The sequence below is a fragment of the Neovison vison genome, chromosome 6, assembly GCF_020171115.1.
Source record: "Neovison vison isolate M4711 chromosome 6, ASM_NN_V1, whole genome shotgun sequence".
NCBI lineage: Eukaryota > Metazoa > Chordata > Mammalia > Carnivora > Mustelidae > Neogale > Neogale vison.
This window is the reverse complement of record NC_058096.1, coordinates 49629122-49648541: the sequence shown is the minus strand read 5'-3', so window position 1 is coordinate 49648541 and position 19420 is coordinate 49629122. Positions and strand designations below refer to the sequence as shown.

The window sequence follows — 19420 nt, the reverse complement described above, 5'->3', positions numbered from 1 at the left end:
TAATAGTAAGGGGAGTCTCCCACATTTATTATTCAGGTGGGTCTTTGTTTCATAACCCTTTGCTCCATAAAAACTAAAAGCAGCTTGTCAGTTTATACACCGAATAGTGTATTTTGATAGAGATTACATTGAATTAATAAAGTTTTAGAGTTATCCCTAACAATCTCAAACACCTTTTGTAGGATTACTCCAAGATACTTTATATGTTTTGAAACTATTGTATTTCTTCCTTAAAATTATATAATTTCAGATTTATTTTGGGTGTATATTTTGTATATAGTAATACTGCTAGATTCTCTTAATACTGCTAAATTCTCTTAGTCATTCAGTCATTTACCTATAGATTCTTAGGAATTTTCCATATAAAGAAATAAATTATCTGCCAATAGTGTTGGTTTTGTTTCTACCTTTCCAGGTTTTGTATTTTGAAAACTTTTTTCTTGCTTTAAAGTGCTGTCCAGGACCTCAAAAAACCAGTTGAATAGAAATGATAGGGGGTTTACTTACCTCATTTCCATTTCTAAAGAAGGTGCTTTTTTACCACAAAGTATATGACTTGGTAAATGTTTTAAATAGATAACTTTTTACTGTTTTAACATTAAGGATATTCCCTCTAAAATGGGTGCTGGTTTGTAATTCTCTGAGGAGGTTCCCAGGTATAATCTGCACAGGGAGCCAGTACTTATAAGGATTGTCTGGGGCAGCTGCAGGATGAGTAGATCTCTGTGCAGAATCTTAGAAGTTTATATAGAGGCCTTAACAGTATTCAGTCATGTACTCAGGAGGCCTTAAGTGGGTTCAGTCAGGTACCCAGTCCAGAGGGCCTCAATACCAAGTTTCTATCTCAAAGATATATTTGGGGGGCAACTTCTGGGAACAGAGAAGGCAAGTGAAACACACATTTCAGAAACAGGGGAGTGGTGGAGTCCTCCACTTGTCTGGGTCCATCCAGCTTGAGGGTCAGCTGGAAGTCAAATCTTTTTGATAACCTCCTCCTCCAGCAGTATTGACTTACCACGTATTTTTTCTGTATTTATTGAAATTGCCTGTATTCTTACCCTTCTGTTAATGTAGGAAATTACATGGATTTTCTGTTAAGCCAGTTTTTTTGTTCTTGAAATAAATCCAGGTGGGTCATATTATTACCAGCTTTTGTATAAATTGCTGTTTATTGTTTGCTAATGTTGTCTAGAATACTTGCACATATATTCACAAGTAATTCTTCTTTTTCACAGTTTTGTGTTTTGATATCTGAGTTGCTCTAGTCTTTTTTTTTTTTTTAAGATTTTAATAATTTTATTTGAGAGAGAATGAACAAGAGAGCATAAGAGCAGGGAGGGTCAGAGGGAGAAGCAGACTTCCTGCCATGCAGGGAGCCCAATGTGAGACTCGATCCCAGGACCTTGGCTTCATGAGCGGAGCTGAAGGCAGATGCCCAATGACTGAGCCACCCAGGCACTCTGAGTTGGTCTAGTCTTATAAAATGTATGCTCCCTCCAATTTTTAGATACACTGAAATATACTGTGGATTAGCATTATTTTTTCTTGAATGTTTGGTAGAATGGTGGCTAAAATTGCCTGGGCTTATGCTGGAGTTGGAGGGAAGATTTTTAACTACTTATCTGGCATATTTAATGGTTAGAGAGTTATTCAAACTTTCTTTATTTAAGATTTATTTATTTCGAGAGAGAGCGAGCAGGCGAAAAATTGGGGGAGGGGAGGACAGAGGGAGAGGGAGATGGAAAATCTCAACCAGACTCCCTGCTAAGCTTGGAGCCTAATGCAGGACTCCGTCTCACAACCCTGAGATAATGACCTGACCAAAACCAAAAGCTGAACATCAACCTATTGAGCCATCCCCTCATTTGCATTTTTATCATTTTTCTGTAAGTTACTTTTTACAGAGTTGTAAAATAGACTAGTCAATAGCATTAAATCAGTGATGCATCTTCAACACTGCTCTTAGTACCTGGTAATCTTTTTTTGCCTCTTACCAAGTTTTGACTTATTCTTCTTGACACACCGTTCAAAGAATAGCTGTTGGGTCACCTGGGTGGCTCAGTCAAGTTAAGCAGGGGCCTCTTGATTTTGGCTCAGGTCATGAGAGCAACCCCCACGTTGGGCTCCATGCTCAGTTCAGAGTTTGCTTGTCCCTCTCTGTCCCCTTTTGCCCCTCACCTGCTTGCATGTGCTCCTTCTCCCTCTAAAATAAGTAAATAAAATCCTTAAAAAACAAAAAAATTGTTTAAAAAAATAAAGGAACAGCTTTTATTTTCTTTTACTGATTTCCCTTCATTAATCTGCCTTTTACTGTATTTGAGTGTTACTGTCTTTATTTTTTAAAGAAAACTGTACACCCAGTGTGGGACTCACACTTAGAACCATAAGATCAAGAGTCACATGCTCTCCTGACTAAGCCAGGAGCCCCGTTATTTTTTTTTTTTTTTTTTGACTGTTAAGTATAATGCTTTTCACTCATTAGCTCCCAGCCTTCCTGACTTTCTGTTGTAAGCATCAAGGCTATAAGTTTCCCTTTAATACTGTAGATTTGTTGCTTTTAACCCTACATATGGTCTATTTTTATAAGCTTCAATTTACTTGAATAGAATGTGAGTCTTTTCATTTGGAACCAACATTCAATATATTGTGGCTTGTTAATTCTTTACTGATTATTTTGTGTGCTTGATCTATCAGTTATTGACAGAGGTGCTTTAGAATATTAATTAATGTGATTCATTTGCCTATTACTGAGTTTCCTCAGTTTCTGTTTTGTGTATCTTTTTTTTTTTTTTAAGATTTTATATATTTGACAGACAGACAGATCACAAGTAGGCAGAGAGAGAAGGGGAAGTAGGCTTCCTGCAGAGAAGAGAGCCTGATGCAGGGCTCGATCCCAGGACCATGGGATCATGACCTGAGCTGAGGGCAGAGGCTTTAACCCACTGAGCCACCCAGGTGCCCCCTGTTTTGTGTATCTTGAGGCCATGTTTGTTTGCATATAAGTTGCATATAAATTTCGAGTTACTGATTTAGGATAAAATATCTTTTTTATTATTAGGTAGTGATCCTCTTTATCTTTGTTGGTGATTTTTACCTCTACATTCTAATGTTGGCTCCTGTTATAAACATTTTTTTATTTTTCTATTTTGACTACTTTAGTAAATATTTTTTAGATACGTGAACAGTATTTTCATTACCATTTCCCTAGCATGTCTTCCATCTTTTATTTTCAACCTTTTTGTATCTTTATGTTTTACATTTCTCTTTAAACATCATACTTTTGGGGCGCCTGGGTGACTCAGTGGATTGAAGCCTCTGCCTTCAGCTCAGGTCATGATCCCAGGGTCCTGGGATCGAGCCTGCTTCCCTTCCTCTCTCTCTGCCTGCTTCTCTGCCAGCTTGTGATCTCTGCCAAATAAATAAATAAATAAGTAAACATCGTATTTCTGGATTTTGTTTTTAATCTAGCCTGAGGATCTTTGCCTTTCAACTGTCCTGCATAAAAATGGTTGAACTTCCTGAACCAAGAAATTGAGATTATCCTTAATCAGTTGAGAAAAAGTCTCAGCCAGTATGCCTTCAAAACTTGTTTCTGCCTCATTTTCTCTCTTCTACCTTTTGAAATTCCAATTGGATAGACATTTTTCACTTTATATTCTGTGACCTTTAATTTCTCTTCTGTATTTATCTCTGTGTAGATTATCCTGGAAAATTTTAATTGACCCATTATTTAGCTGTATTTCATTTGCTGTTAAATTCATTTATTGAGTTTTTATTCCAGTCTCTTCTCCATTCTTTTTTTAAATTTTTGTTTTTATTTAAGTGAATTCTGTGCCCAACAAGGGGCTTTGAACTCACAAACCTGAGATTAAGAGTCATACGCTCTACTGACTGAGCCAGCCAGGCATCCCTCTTTTCCATTTACTTCTTTTTCAGATGTCTCTTTTGGGGCGCTGCTTTTTATGACCTTTTCCTCTTTACTGGTGATATGCCACTCTTAACTTTCTATATTTGATTATAGCAGTACTTAAAATCTTTGCGGATTTGATTCATGCTGTTTGTTTCCACTAGCTCTTGTTCATGGTGCCTTACGTGTGTGTGTATGTGTGTGTGTGTGTGTGTGTGTGTGTTTGTTTTGATCTGTGCGCAATGAATTCATATTCTTTAAAACTTTGTGGGAAATGTTTTGAGTTCTGGGTTGAAGTGTTTTCTACAGAGAAAACATTGGATTCTTAAAATGCTGAGGGCATTACCGGTCTGGGATTGCTTGAAATTTTGACTATGAAACTGCTATATATTCAACAAAAAATCCCACCAAATTAAGCTTGGTTTGTAGTCATGACTAATCAGGAAGGATTTCTTAGTTCCTTCACTCAGTGTTGGAGTACCAAGTATATTTAAAATAATACTTTAAATATTTCTCTCTCTCTCACTTTTTTAAAAGTAAGTAGGTCAAATTAGGGTACCTTAGTTGGCCATATTGCTGGATGTGGAAGTCCATCCCTGTCATAATTTTTCTTTCTTTTGGTTCGTAACCCTCCCATGAGCTTCCCTGGTATAATCTGAAATTGGCCCCTGTACCGAAGAAACCGGCAGGCCATTCCAAGCTGGTAGGTGGCAGTTTTAACAAGCAAAGGGCACTTATATATGAGGCTTGTCTTGGGCAGCAGCAAGATGAGTGGAACTCTGAACCTCCCCAAAACCAAACTTAAAAGATTAGAAAGATGCCTTAACTGGGTCCTATCACATTAGTATAGGTGTTTTCAGTATCACATCACTGTCTCACGGCTATGTCCTTAGAGCAGCCTCAGGGAGCAGGAAAGGCAAATGGCACCCTCATTCCAAGGATGGGGAGGGGTGAAGAGCCTTTGCCTTAGAGACCAGGTCACAGGTCAGCTGGAGATCACATCTTTTTGATGATGTTCTCTAACACTATCTATAACCAACTGTTGTGTCCATTTTTTTCTTTTTTTTTGTTTTTAATTTTGGTAAACACACATTATAAAGTTTATCCTCTTAATGACTTTCAAGTATTAACTCTGTTCACTTTGTTGTGTAATGGATCTCTGGAACTTTCTCTTTTTTTTTGCAAAGTTGTCCATTTTGATTAAAATGTTTTGCGGAATCTGTATATGTATATGTGAAAAGGCTGGAGTTAAATACTGAAATTATTTGCCATTTCTCTTGGCAGAATTATGAATGACTTAAAACTTTTGTGGGTTTTTATGTTGTACAGTGAACATGACTGTGCCTTTGGAAAAAATTGTTTTACATATTTAAAGTGTTACTTGGAACAGTGTTAATTCTTTTGTGGGAAATTTTTTCTTATGACTTCAAACTTAAAGAAATTAAATAGGTGCTAAGTAGAAGTCCAAAATATGTTATTCTGTTTGTGGCTTTTGTTTGTTTTTTGAAAGAAACACTTATCTCAAGCTTAATTAACTTGGTCATATTTTGTAGCAAAAGTAACATGGCTTCAGCCTATTTAATTACCAACTTACAGGATGACTGAATTAGCCGTAATGATGATGTCCATGTGTAGTGCCTTCAGTTTGCAGTGGGACTATTAATATACCTCACAGTTTAAGGCTTCCCTTCTTTGTCCATCATTTATGGACTACATTTTATGTACCTTGAGTCAAAACTGAAAAATAGAGCAAATGTGAGTTTTTAAAAGGTTGCTCTCCCTCTTTATTTTGGTAAAAGATCTCTAAGATAAACTGTAATACCAGAAAAGCAAGGCATAGGACAGTGTATATAATATGCTACCAACTGTAAGAAGGGGGAATAAAATTATTTGCTTGACTGTATAAGGAAGCTCTGAAAGCTGTACAGATTCTTAATCATACTGATTGTGGAGATGGAGTTGGACTTAATACTCTTTTATCTTCCAATTTTTGAATCATGAATATTAATGGCTTTTGAAAGTGAAGTATTGAGAACTGAGAAATAAACTACTTTTATTTTCTCACATAAAATAAGAATGTCATAACTCCTGTGTGTAATTATTTCCTTCCTTAGACCAGGAATAGGCAAACTGTAGCCCAAAGGGGAAAGACTCCCTTCCCTCCCTTTTTGTAAATAAAGTTGTATTGGAATACAGCCATGCTCATTTGTGTGTGTAGTATCTTTGGCCACTCTTTTCAGCTACAGTGGCAGAGTTAAGTAGTTAAAACAGACACCTTATGGCCTACAGTAATTATTAATCTGATTCTTTACAGGAAAATTGTGCGGACCCCTATGTTAGATCTTGTTCTTAAATTTTCAGTAGTACAGCCCTTTGTTCACGATCATATTTTTATATAGACTTATATTATTAAAATATACAGTTATACTTACAGAAGTGAGGTTAGGGGACAGGTTGGTTGAACCCTGCCTACTCACCTGCCTCCCTCTCTTTTTTTACCCTCCATTCTCCAGCAGCTGTTTCTTGAGGGGAATTTGAGGAACCCCCGGGGTTCTAAGGAGTACAGTTTGAAAATGACTGCCTTACAACAACTCTTTGAGGTAGTAAGTCTGATATTATTTTCTATTTTAGGTATTGAGAGACTCGGCTCATAGAAGTGAGTTAGTCAAGGCTTATTTAACAACCAGAACACAAAACAAATCCAGAGTGTTTAATTGCAGAATAAATGGTCATATTTGCCTTTTTGCATTTGTATTTTATTTTATATTGTCATAATCATGTATTAATTGTTTTTCTTAAGTGTTTTAGTGGTTATTTAACTTTTTTGTACCCCCCTCCTTTTTTTTTTTTTGTTCCATGTAGGTTTTTGTAAGGCAAGCTTCCTTCCTTTATTGGAATTTGCCTATACTTCTGTGCTAAGTTTTGACTTCTGTAGCATGGCTGATGTAGCCATCTTGGCGCGCCATCTTTTCATGTCGGAAGTTTTAGAAATCTGTGAAAGTGTACATAAACTAATGGAAGAGAAGCAACTAACAGTGTATAAGAAGGGTGAGGTCCAAACGGTTGCATCTACCCAGGACTTACCAGAACCCAATGGAAATACTGCACCTCCTGTGGCTACCAGCGAGGGAACCACAACCTTATCTACTGAACTTGGGGATTGTGAAATTGTACTGTTGGTGAATGGAGAATTGCCTGAAGCTGAGCAGAATGGAGAGCCAGGACAACACCCTGAACGCCAGGTTTCTTCAGAGGCTCAAGCCACTCTGTCACCAGCAGGCTGTGTAACTGGTTCCCATCCTGAAATGGAGTCTGTGGATTTAGCAACAAAAATTGATGGCACAGAACGAGAAACTTTAAACAGCAAAGATAGCACACTTTCTAATATTCATCCCAAACTTTCAAAAGAGAATGTAATCAGTAGCTCTCCAGAAAACAATGGTATGGGAAATGACACATCAACTGAAGATATCTGTGCTGAAGACATTCCAGAACCAATGCAGAACCTTGGCCAGTCTTTAAAAGAGCAGGAAAATCTAATCGCACTGACAACAAAGACAGACCTGGGCCCTGATGATGAAACTTACAGAAGCAGGCTTCGGCAGCGTTCTGTTAATGAAGGGGGGTATATCCGACTACACAAAGGAATGGAGAAAAAGCTGCAAAAACGGAAGGCCATTCCGAAGTCAGCAGTTCAGCAGGTATAATGAAGAGGTTACCTTTGTGGTTTTAGCTTTAAGTCAAAAAGCATTCTGTTCATAAACTTAATACCTGTCATGAGAATTATTTTGGAAGGAAGTGCAGTAGGTATAGGAAAGCAATACCAATATTAATACCAAATAAATACTAATGTTAATAAGATAATATTAATTTGAAATATTATAACATGATTCTTGACTTTAAAAATTAAAATGAATTGGGATGCCTGGGTGGCTCAGTTGGTTAAGGGTCTGCCTTCGACTCAGGTCATGCACCTGGCGTCCTGGGATTGAGTCCTGCATCAGGCTTCCTGCTCAGCAGGGACTCTGCTTCTCCCTCTGCCTCTGCCCCTCTCCCCTGCTCGTCCTGTCTCTTGCTTGCATGTGTGTGCGCTCTCTCTCTCTCTTTCAAGTAAATAAATAAAATCTTTAAAAAAAAAATGAGTATATTTACTTAGATTGTGTTTTTTGTCTCTTAATTAGGTAGCCCAGAAATTAGTTCAAAGAGGGAAAAAGATGAAACAGCCAAAAAGGGATACTAAAGAGAATACTGAAGAAGCAGCATCCCATAAATGTGGGGAATGTGGAATGGTTTTTCAGAGACGATATGCCCTTATAATGCACACACTGAAGCATGAAAGAGCTAGAGATTACAAATGTCCGGTAAGTAACTGGAAAGCTAATTGAAGATGGCTCTAACTTCATGATAAACAGAATGCTGTTCACTGATTCATTGTTATTCTACTACTTGTGTTCTCTCAGTAAACACTGTCTCCTTTATATTGCTATGTAAGAGTCATCTTCTGATTTGTATCAGAACTCAGAACACTGTCTCCTTTATATTGCTATGTAAGAGTCACATTCTGATTTGTACGTCATTTCTTTGATTTCCCCCCCCATCGTGAAAAAAAAAAACACAAAAAACAGCGATGTATCTTTGCTTCTTCCTAATACTACCCTAGTAAAACAGGACTGAGATTATCATTTAAAAAAATTATAAGCTCAGGGGCACCTGGCAGTCTCAGTCAGTAGAGCATGTGACTCTTGATCTCAGAAGGTCATTGGTTCGAGCCCTACATTAAGGGTAGACATTACTTAAAAAATAAATAAACTTTAAAACTTTAAAAATATAAGCTCATAGAAGGGTAAAGAGAACAGAAGAGGAAACCTTAACAACTACACACTGGCCCCTGATAAATAGAGGGAATAATTGATAAAGCAGATTTGAAAGGTCTCATTCCCAGGCTTTCAGTGGGGAAAGCTTAAGAATCTGTCCAAATTGTATTATAGAAGTACCAAATGCCTCAGGAATTAATCTTACTAGCTACTTTGAAAGTAGAAGTGAGTCTGGTTGTTAGAAACTTTTCAAGAAGCAGCTTAATCACCATTGCTCCCTCAGCCAAAGAGCGGTCTTCTACTTTCTGGGAGAGAGAAAACCTCTCATAACTGCTCTGAGGGTGAATGCACTATACCCAAAACAAACTTAATGAATGTTGAAATTTTTCAAGTTCTCTTAACCTACCGAAGTCCCAGAATATTAGCAGCAGATTCTTAGCCCAAAAACAGGTTTCTCAAGATGAGAAATCTGAAGCCCAGTAACAAAGGACCTGGAGGGTAGTGCTGAGTAAAGCCTGTGGTTGACAGCTTCCCCCGCACCCACCTGACTTACACAGAAATTCCAGTCAGTTTTTTAACATTTTGAAGTGTCAGTAGATGTCAGGCATCATCATTATAATAAATATTTCAAGAAAGGGGTGCCTGGGTTGCTCAGTGGGTTAAGCCTCTGCCTTCAGCTCAGGTCATGATCCCAGAGTCCTGGGATCGAGCCCTGCATCAGGCTCTCTGCTCAGCAGGGAGGCTGCTTCCTCCTCTCGTTCTGCCTGCCTCTCTGCCTACTTGTGATCTCTGTCTGTCAAATAAATAAACAAAATCTTAAAAAAAAAAAAGATATTTAAAGAAAAATATTTCAAGAAAAAAGAGCAACTTTGGGGGATCCACAAATATAAAAGTCTCAGAAAAATTGGAAAATAGACTAAATGTCTCAGAAAATTATGCAAAAAACAAGCTAGAAAATGAGAGTAAAGAAATTTAGATAATTGGTGTAGGATGTCTAATATCCAAATAATAACAAACAGAAGATGGGGAGAAGGAAATCATTGGTGCATTAAAGAAAAATATCAGAACTTAAGTTTCCTTGTGAAAAAGGGCATGTTGAATTCCCACAACCATGGATGAAAGTAAATGTATGTCAAGATAAATTACAAAATCTTCAAATCAAGAGATAAAAAAATCTTATAAATAATGATACAGAAAAAGACCCATAGAAAGGATAAAGGTCAGAATGACTTCAGGCTTTTCAGCAGCAATAATGGAAACTGCAAGACAAAGAAAGGCATAGTGTCTTTAAAATTCTAAAGGGAAGTGATTTCCACCTTAAAATCAATAGCCGGATTATCAGTTATTTGTGATGGCAGAATAAGAACATTTTTAGACATGCAAGGTGTCAAAAGTTTTACCTCCCAAACGCCTTTTGTCAAGAAGCTTATTGGCAGAGGTGTTCCATTAAAATGAACAAGACCTGGGAAACCAGGAAACATGGGCTCCAATTCTACAGAGTCCAAGCATAGGAAACAACCAGTCCAGTTTGAAACAGGACAAAATGCCTTGACAGAAATCTCTTTCTTAGGGTGATGTCTTTCAGTCTGCTCTTAGTAGATTAACTGAGGGAAGGCTTTGATGATGAATTAGCAGAAAATATAAATAGAAATAAGCAAAACAGGGAAAAAAAGGAAAGAGAATCATAGTGTACTATATGACCTAGCTGTAGTAATAACTACATCATTGAAAAAATGTGAACATGAAAACTGGTCAAAAAAAGTAAGATAACAAGAAGCATCTGCATAGGTGTAGAGTGGAGGGGTGAAGGGAGAGAGTCCTCATCCATTATTCATGTTTCTTAGAGTTACCAAAATAAGCATCATAAGAGAGTTTAAAAAAAAAAGGGGGGGGGGCAGAAAAGTAGTAGACCAAAAGAATTTTAAGGGTCATTACAGTTTTATCTTTCTCCTTTCTCTAACCCCTAGTTTTCCTCCATATGAATACTTACTACTCAAATGAGTACTAAGTACTATCTCTCTCTCTGTCCTACCATTCCTTCTAGACAGACCTGGTCTCCTCATTGATGCCTTTCTTTATTGCTTCCTTGACTCCCTCTGTGGTTAGATTATATACCTCCAGAGTAGGGGCTAGGTCTTGACCTCTTTCATCTTTGTATCTGATACTTAGCATATTGTTTTTTATTTAGGGTATGTGTTTATTGATTTGTATAATTATAACAAAATGGAAATTGAAATAGTCAAGTTTAACATTTGTTATAGAATTACATTTAGATGGAATTTACTTTTCTTGTAGTTGTGTAAAAAACAGTTTCAGTACAGTGCTTCCTTGCGAGCACATCTTATTCGACATACCAGAAAAGATGCACCCACTTCATCCTCTTCCAATTCTACGTCTAATGAGACATCGGGAACATCGTCTGAGAAGGGGAGAACCAAACGAGAATTTATATGTTCCATATGTGGAAGGACATTACCTAAATTATATTCTCTTCGAATACACATGTTAAAGCATACAGGTGTAAAGCCACATGCGTGCCAGGTAAGGCCATGAAGTTTAATTTATTATATAAAGAAGATTTGCACTTAACTGATGATAATACTGACTTATTCTGGAGTCCCCCTTATTCCTGCAAAATGTCACAGAGAATTCTAGGACTTTTTCAGTTGCCTGAATTAAGGGTGTTTCCCAATTGTGTTCTTTCATTTGCTATTTAATTTGTTGTAATTTGAAATTAATCTACTAGGATACACATGCAACTCACTAAGATTCAGAAGATGTACTGGGTGAGAATAACAAATTCATCATCCCGTTCATCCCTTTAACCTTCAACAGGACCAGTCTGGACTGGAAAGGAACCCATGGTTTAAACAAATCTCCTTAGCAAAAATCCTGCCTAAGCTGTGTGCTTTTTAGAGCTGAGGACTGAGACTATTAAATGCCCAAATAAAACTTCTAAGAATCCTGTGATTAACCAGTTTAGGGCTATTTGAAACAGTGAAATTTTTCTAATAGGCCCTATAGCCTTGTATATAATAAGCATGATCCATTTTTTCCCCAGTGAAATTTTTAATGATCCTATCTTTTTTTTTAGCTTTTTATTATAAGAGAATAGAATAGACCCTCATGTACCCTTTATCCAGCTTTAGTAGTTACCAGCACATAGTCAGCTGTGTTTTATGTATAGTGTCACTCACTGTCCCACTCCCCCACCCCCTCATTTCTTTAGAAGCCATGTCCTAAGCATCATGTTATTCATAGACTTGAAAGTAAGTATTAACTGGGCCTCTGGTCTTTTCATGTAGAACTGCTCAAAATGTGTGGTCCATGGAAGATAAGTACAGAAATTGAGAGTAGACACCTAGAAATTGTCATAGCAATTGACATTATTGTGACATTTTTATCATATTTAACAAAAAATGGATTGAAGAAAGGAAAAAAAAACCTCATTCTTCATCACAGAGTTTGAGAAGCACTATTCTAGTCGGTGTAGCAAGAAATTAGTATATTTTCTTGATTAAGTTCTCATGTCTCTTTTAATAGGTAAGGTATACTGTTTACTAGTCACACAAGGATATTGTGAGGGTCTTTTGTACTGCTTTGAGCTCCTCCAAGGATCACCTGGCTGTAAGAAAAGTAGCAATATTTGTTAAGTACTGAGTCAGAAGATGATCAGTCTGCTAATATCCTTGACATTTGTTTCAACTTTCAGTTTGTCATTTTGTTCATAAGGTTTTTTCTTTAAAATGGCATACACTTTCTCTGTCCTCATTCTTCAGAAACAGTCATGACTTCTCTTTTCTGTTTTACCGGTTTAAACACCTGTGCTGTCTCAGGTCTGTGGAAAGACTTTCATCTATAAGCATGGTCTAAAATTACACCAGAGTCTCCATCAATCACAAAAGCAGTTCCAGTGTGAACTGTGTGTTAAGTCATTTGTTACCAAACGGAGTCTTCAAGAACATATGAGTATTCACACAGGTAATAAGAAATTTGTATTGACAAATAATTGACAGTTATACATTATATACTCTTAAGTTACTGTCACACTGATTATGCTTAATTATTTTAGAAATTATATCAATATACTAATGGCTCTATGTACGCAGTTTTTTATTAATGAAAGTAAGGCTAAAGGTTTTCTTAAATCTAGTTTTAGAGCTGTCTTACTGGTATAAAAATATTCATTGTTTTCCTCAGTATAGAAAAAAGTGTACTGAGTATTAAATTATGCATAATTTAGGGGCGCCTGGTGGCTCAGTGGGTTAAGCCTCTGCTTTCAGCTCAGGTCATGATCTCGGGGTCCTAGGATCGAGCCCCGCATATGACTCTCTGCTCAGCGGGGAGCCTGCTTCCCCCCAACCCCTGTAAATTGACCATTTCTCTGCCTATTTGTGATCTCTCTCTCTTTCTGTCAAGTAAATAAATAAAATCTTTTTAAAAATTTATGCATAATTTAGATCCAGACACTTAAAGAAATGGTCATGATTTTAAAAAGTTGATGGGGCACCTGTGTAGCTCAAGCATCTGCCTTTGGCTCTGGTTGTGATCCTCAGGGTCCTGGGATCAAGTCCTGCTTTGGGCTCCCTGCTCAGTGGGGAGTCTGCTTCTCCCTCTGTCTGTGCCTCTCCCTCTCTCTCTCTCTCTGAGAGAAGGGTATAATGGCTCTAGAACTTGCATTCAACTCTATATTACTACTCCAGATGATTATACAGGCACATGACATTCTTTGTGTAGTAGTAACCTTGCTAGTACTGTAGTTGAAATAGAGATTTTGACCTTGTTTGTTGTTCTTCTGAGTAGATGACTGCCAAATGTAATAGCTTTCGTGTCCCCTTGATAAAATAACTTCCAAAGTAGGATGTAAATTGTTCTATTGGAAGAACACTTGATTGTTTGATTTATGTTGTGTTTTTTATTTTTTATAGGTGAGTCCAAGTACCTCTGCTCAGTTTGTGGAAAGTCTTTTCACAGGGGCTCTGGACTCAGCAAGCACCTAAAGAAACACCAGCCAAAGCCTGAAGTTCGAGGTTATCATTGTACTCAGTAAGTATTTAATAGGTAAACTGATCAGTTTCCTTGTGTTCTTAGTAGATTTATTTGAAAGTTCCCAAAAAAAGATATTTGAAGTCACTCTAGTTGATAACACTATTATATAATTGAGATTTGCTAAAGGAGTAGAACTTACTACACACACACACACACACACACATTCACACACATATATGTCTGATGTGATAGATATGTGAATTAATTAAATAGGAGGAATCCTTTCACAATGGATACATAAACCATTATGATACACATTTTAAATGTCTTATAATTTTGTCAGTTATACATCTCAGATTCTCTTTTCTCCCTCTTTTTATTTTCCAAAGTCTCCTGAAATCTCTTTTATAATCGAGATAAAACTCACTTAACATAAAATTCATCATTTTAAAGTGTACAATTCACTGACTTTTAGTACATTTAGTACATTGTGCAGTTAGACATCACCACTGTCTTACTCCAGAATGCCTTCACATTCAGCCAGGCTGTTACGACTCTGTCTTGGCCTTCTCTTCCTGTTTGTGCAGTCAGCCAGAGATGAGAGCCTAGGGCCTTCTCAGGTTTTCTCTAAATATGTGTTGCCCTGGACAAGTACATGGACTTCTCAATTCTTGGGAGTATGTAAGAGTTTTTCAAAGCCCCTAATGCACCACCATTTCATTCCCTAGCCTTTTCTCCCAAGCCCTTGGTTTGTATAGTGTTTGAACCAACCACACTTGCCCTCTGCGGCAGAGGCAAATACATTTGCTCTTAAATGTTTTCAGCAGACTTCTCCTTCCCTACAAAGCCCTCTTACCAACATCTAACGATTTATTTTACTATATGTTTGCCTGGTTGCTTTACAGTTTTATTCAGTTTCCAGAGTTCCAGTAAAATTGATTCTCATAGTTTAGGCCAGTTTTGTCTACTGCTTTTGTGGAATAGTGGGTTTGTGGGGCTGCTGATTCTGGATATTTGCTGATATCACTTTGATCAGTCTTATTATAAAACAAAGATTTTATTATCAATAGATTTTTAGTTGCAAGTGAATGAAAACCCAATGTAAACTGGCTTGAAAGAAAGGTAAAGTCTAGGAGTCCAAATGGTTTAAGGTAAACGAGATTCATGCTCATCAGCACTTGATGTCTCCAAGGCTTTCTGGACAAGGCAGTCGCAATGGTTTCAGCCTCACATCCTCTCAACTCCTAAATCACCAAGCTGCTTTTCTGGTAATTCCTATATATAGGTGCTGAGATCCACACCCATCAGATCTGGTTAAGTCATTTGATTATCCCTAATTGGTAATTATGGCCAAGGGAATGCCCGTGCTCTGATTGACTTAGGCTGGAGGCAGTTGCTTCATTCTATCTGTGGTCAACACTGTGGCTTACTCCTAACACATGAACAGAGAAAGGGAGAGGGTAAAAGCGGAGATTTTAGGTGGAGAAAGAAAATCAGTGTCTTATAGCCTTTGAGAGCTTTGCGTGGTTCTTCTAAAATGTTTCTAGTACTAGAAATAAACCAGCAAAGGGAAAAAAGAGAGAGAGGGAGACAAACCAGGAAACAGACTCTGAACTGTAGAGAACAAACTGATGGTTACTGGAGGGGAGGTGGGTAGGGTAATGGATCAAACAGGTGATGGAGATGAAGGAGTGCACTTCTGTAGAGCACGGGTGTTGTATGGAAGTGTTGAATCACTATATTGTACACCTGAAACTAATATTACACTCTATGTTAACTAACTAGAATTTAAATAAAAATTTTTTAAAAATTAAAATGTTTCCAGTACTCCAGAGCTAAAAGAACTTAAAGCCCTGAAGCCTTATTGCAAGATTGGAATAGTAACAAATTCTTGTGTTTTAAATTGGCATCATTTTGTAGAGTTCTAGAAACCCATGAGTATACTGAGTCTTGGAAATTTGTTTTAAAAAGAAGAATAAAGTGATCTGATTGGTTGAACTTTATTATTACAGATGTGAAAAAAGTTTCTTTGAAGCTAGAGATCTTCGTCAGCACATGAACAAACATCTTGGTGTGAAGCCATTCCAGTGCCAGTTTTGTGATAAGTGCTATAGTTGGAAGAAAGATTGGTATTCTCATGTGAAGTCTCATTCTGTCACTGAGCCTTACAGGTAGAAAATTTGAGCAGGATCTAAACTTACTTGAGATGGTATATGTACTTGGATTAATTCTTTTGGATGCTTGTGCTTTGGGAAAAAAAATTCTTTTTTTTTTTTTTTACCCCCATTATAGGTGTAATATATGTGGCAAAGAATTTTATGAGAAAGCATTATTCAGAAGGCATGTAAAGAAAGCTACGCATGGGAAAAAGGGAAGAGCAAAGCAGAACCTAGAACGGGTGTGTGAACAATGTGGAAGAAAATTCACTCAGTTAAGAGAGTATAGGAGACACATGAACAACCACGAAGGTAACTGTACTTAATATTATGTATATATATATAAGTAGAATGAAAAGCACATCTAATAGTCTCTCTATACCAACCTTCTTGTCTGTTACCTCATCTTCCTTTGATAAGAGTTGAATTCCCATATTATGTGATACTTATTCAAGTGATTGAGGTGATCCTAAACCTGGGTGCCTAGTTACTATGTACATAGGTAGGTTCCTTCTTTAGTGAGCTTAATATTCTAGGTCAACATTTTTTTTTTAAGATTTTATTTATCTACTTGACAGAGATCACAAGTAGGAAGAGAGGCAGGCTCCCCGCTGAGCAGAAAGCCCGATGCGGGGCTCAATCCCAGGACCCTGGGATCGTAACCTGAGCCGAAGGAAGAGGCTTTAACCCACTCAGCCACCCACGCGCCCCTAGGTCAACATTTTTATGCTGAACTGGACTAGCGGAAGCTTCTGTTACCTTATCCTAATATTATAGGATCACAGGGAAGGTTAAATGAGTCTATGCATGGAAAATCAAAAGTTGTCTCTCAGTAACTTCTACATCTGGGAACACCTGTGGAGAGATTAGATTGCAGAATCTTGTTCATTCTAAGGTACACCATTAGGCCCTGAGTAAAGATTGCCATAATCCAGATAGAAAAGGGCTATTGGACTTAAAAGCATTATTTATCAGGGAACTTAAATATGTTTTGTTACTTGGACCTTATACATACACACACACATACATACACTTCTCTCTGTCTCCCTCACTCTTTTTTAATAGGAGTCAAGCCATTTGAATGCTTAACATGTGGAGTAGCCTGGGCTGATGCCCGATCTCTAAAACGCCACGTCAGAACACATACTGGTGAACGGCCCTATGTCTGCCCCGTATGTAGTGAAGCCTACATAGATGCTCGAACACTCCGTAAACATATGACTAAATTCCACAGAGATTATGTGCCTTGCAAAATTATGCTGGAGAAAGATACCCTTCAGTTTCATAACCAAGGAACTCAAGTGGAGCATGCTGTTAGTATCTTAACAGCAGACATGCAGGAACAAGAAAGCAGTGGTCCTCAAGAACTGGAGACAGTGGTGGTGACGGGAGAGACCATGGAAGCACTGGAAGCTGTTGCGGCAACGGAAGAGTGTCCGTCAGTATCTACGCTCTCTGACCAAAGCATTATGCAAGTGGTTAATTATGTGTTGGCGCAACAGCAAGGACAGAAACTCTCAGAAGTGGCAGAAGCTATTCAAACTGTTGAAGTAGAGGTGGCACACATTTCGGAAGCAGAGTGACTGTAGCGATGGAGATCAAAGAAGTGACATCCCATGTGTACTGAACTCACAGAACATCTGTTCACACTGCGGTGTGTGACTGTCTGCCCAAAGTTTGTAGGTCAAGGCTCTGGGCTGTTTGGTGATGTTTGAATTTCTGAACGGTTTGTCTGGCTAATGGGTTCTATTGAAAAATCCATTTATTGTAAAGGAATTGAAAGCAAATTTACTTGATGGTATTGGTTTATCATGGTGTACTTTTTATGAATTAATGTTTATAAAGGACTGGACTAAATTAAAAACTGTATAGTTTCACTTGCATTTTGACATTATTATATACTTTTGAGTTTAAAAGGCTGCACTAGTCAGATCATCTTCTCTTTTATTCTCAAAATAGAGAGGTTCTGTGATTTCATTTGCCCTGTTTATAGGTTTAAAAAAAATTCTAATATAAAGCATTTTAGTAGAATGCGTAAGTATATTACATTTTTAAAATGCTTCAAATCTGTGATTCTTGACTTACTATTTATTTTAACCCCTTATAAGTCAGGGATTTATTCTATTTTAAAGCACTTAATGAGTTACATGTTGTAATCAAGTTTGCACAGTATACTTAACCTAGATGGGGAACCCTTAAGTAAATAGCTGATTTTTTAAAATGCCATTAAAATGCATGAAATGCCTATTAAAGCCTTACTATATACTATCTCTTCAAGGCAAGTAAATTGACCATGAGCAAAGGACACTGTTATTAAACATTGTTGATGGGAAATTTCTCCTTGATAACATGGGACAATGAATGAAAAAAAAATCTCATTCTTTTGCTGAAGAATGAACAAATTAAAACTAGATTTGGTATGTTTGCAGCTTTTGTATCATGTTTAATCGTTCAGTTTTGTTGAAAAACTGCAATTTAGAAATAGGATAGCAATACGGACCTCTACAGTGGTCCTGTGTGGATACTGTATAATTGTCAAGTAACTTCAGAATATTGAAAATTCTTCAAGTCAGCCCTCATTTTAGTATACTATATAAAGAAGTTAATTGATTATGGTCCACCAAATTGTTGAAAGTAAATTATTTTTAAAAGTTATGTGAGAATTATTAATTTGTGTGTTTGATTTTTAAATTCCCACTTCTAGAAGCTATCCAGTTTTCTGACCTTCAAAATAACCTTGGGGAGATGCCACATTTCTCTCCTGTAGGAAACTACCACTCAAACTATAATTGTTAAAATTAAACCTTTTACTTTAGGTATTAGAAGCTAATATAAGGTATAAAAAATGAAGATATAAGCAAAATCACAAGTAAATCATTCCTAAAGCACAAGAAAAGAATGTGCCTTGATGTACATATATTATTAAGATATTTATTCCAGTTTACTTTAAAAAATGGCTGAAAAGATAAAGACTAAATGTGATGCCATGCATGCATTATACCTGCATATGTAATATTTGCATTTGCAAATTTCCCATTGTTCCTATAGCTGTGTGGCTGACTTTCAATTTTAAGTGAATTGACATACAGTCTATAACTTTATAATGGCTGCTCGTTTATCATACCTTTCAGTTAGTGAAAATGTATTTCAACCTAACTAAAATTTGGAATTGTGTCTTTTATGTTCCATCTTCACCATTGTTACTAGATTTAGTTAATTGTATAAGACCATTAATGTATGTCCAAAATTGTAAATAAAAGATGTTGAATCTTGTTTAAAAGCATAAGCTTTGGAGTTGACCTTGTCACTTTTCTCTTCATAATTCAGTTGCTGTCATAAATCAGTTATGTTATTAAAGTTAATCCATTTTTAAAGGCAAGGGGAATTGAATACATTAAAAAATAACCATTGGGTAAAAACATAATATTGAAACTTCTTACTCATAAACAAAATTTTCCCACAAAATTGGAAGTAGTGTGATTTACTAAATGTGTAGAGCTACAGGGTTACCGGTAGGCTCAGTTGGTAGAGCACATGACTCTTGGTCTTGAGGT

At 37.0% G+C, this 19420-nt stretch overlaps 1 protein-coding gene across 2 annotated transcripts in view; it reads left to right on the top strand.

The window, feature by feature from the left end:
• ZBTB11 (zinc finger and BTB domain containing 11) overlaps positions 1-19152 on the top strand; it is a 29782-nt gene extending 10630 nt beyond the window's left edge. For both annotated transcript variants that reach the window (XM_044251276.1, XM_044251277.1), the window contains exons 4-11: positions 6770-7608; positions 8089-8268; positions 11017-11262; positions 12558-12702; positions 13650-13767; positions 15723-15881; positions 16003-16178; positions 16932-19152. In XM_044251276.1, the coding sequence (XP_044107211.1) occupies positions 6770-7608; positions 8089-8268; positions 11017-11262; positions 12558-12702; positions 13650-13767; positions 15723-15881; positions 16003-16178; positions 16932-17449 (2381 nt within the window). In that variant the 3' untranslated portion in view covers positions 17450-19152. The remainder of the gene's footprint in view (positions 1-6769; positions 7609-8088; positions 8269-11016; positions 11263-12557; positions 12703-13649; positions 13768-15722; positions 15882-16002; positions 16179-16931) is intronic.
• Positions 19153-19420: the final 268 nt, after the last annotated feature.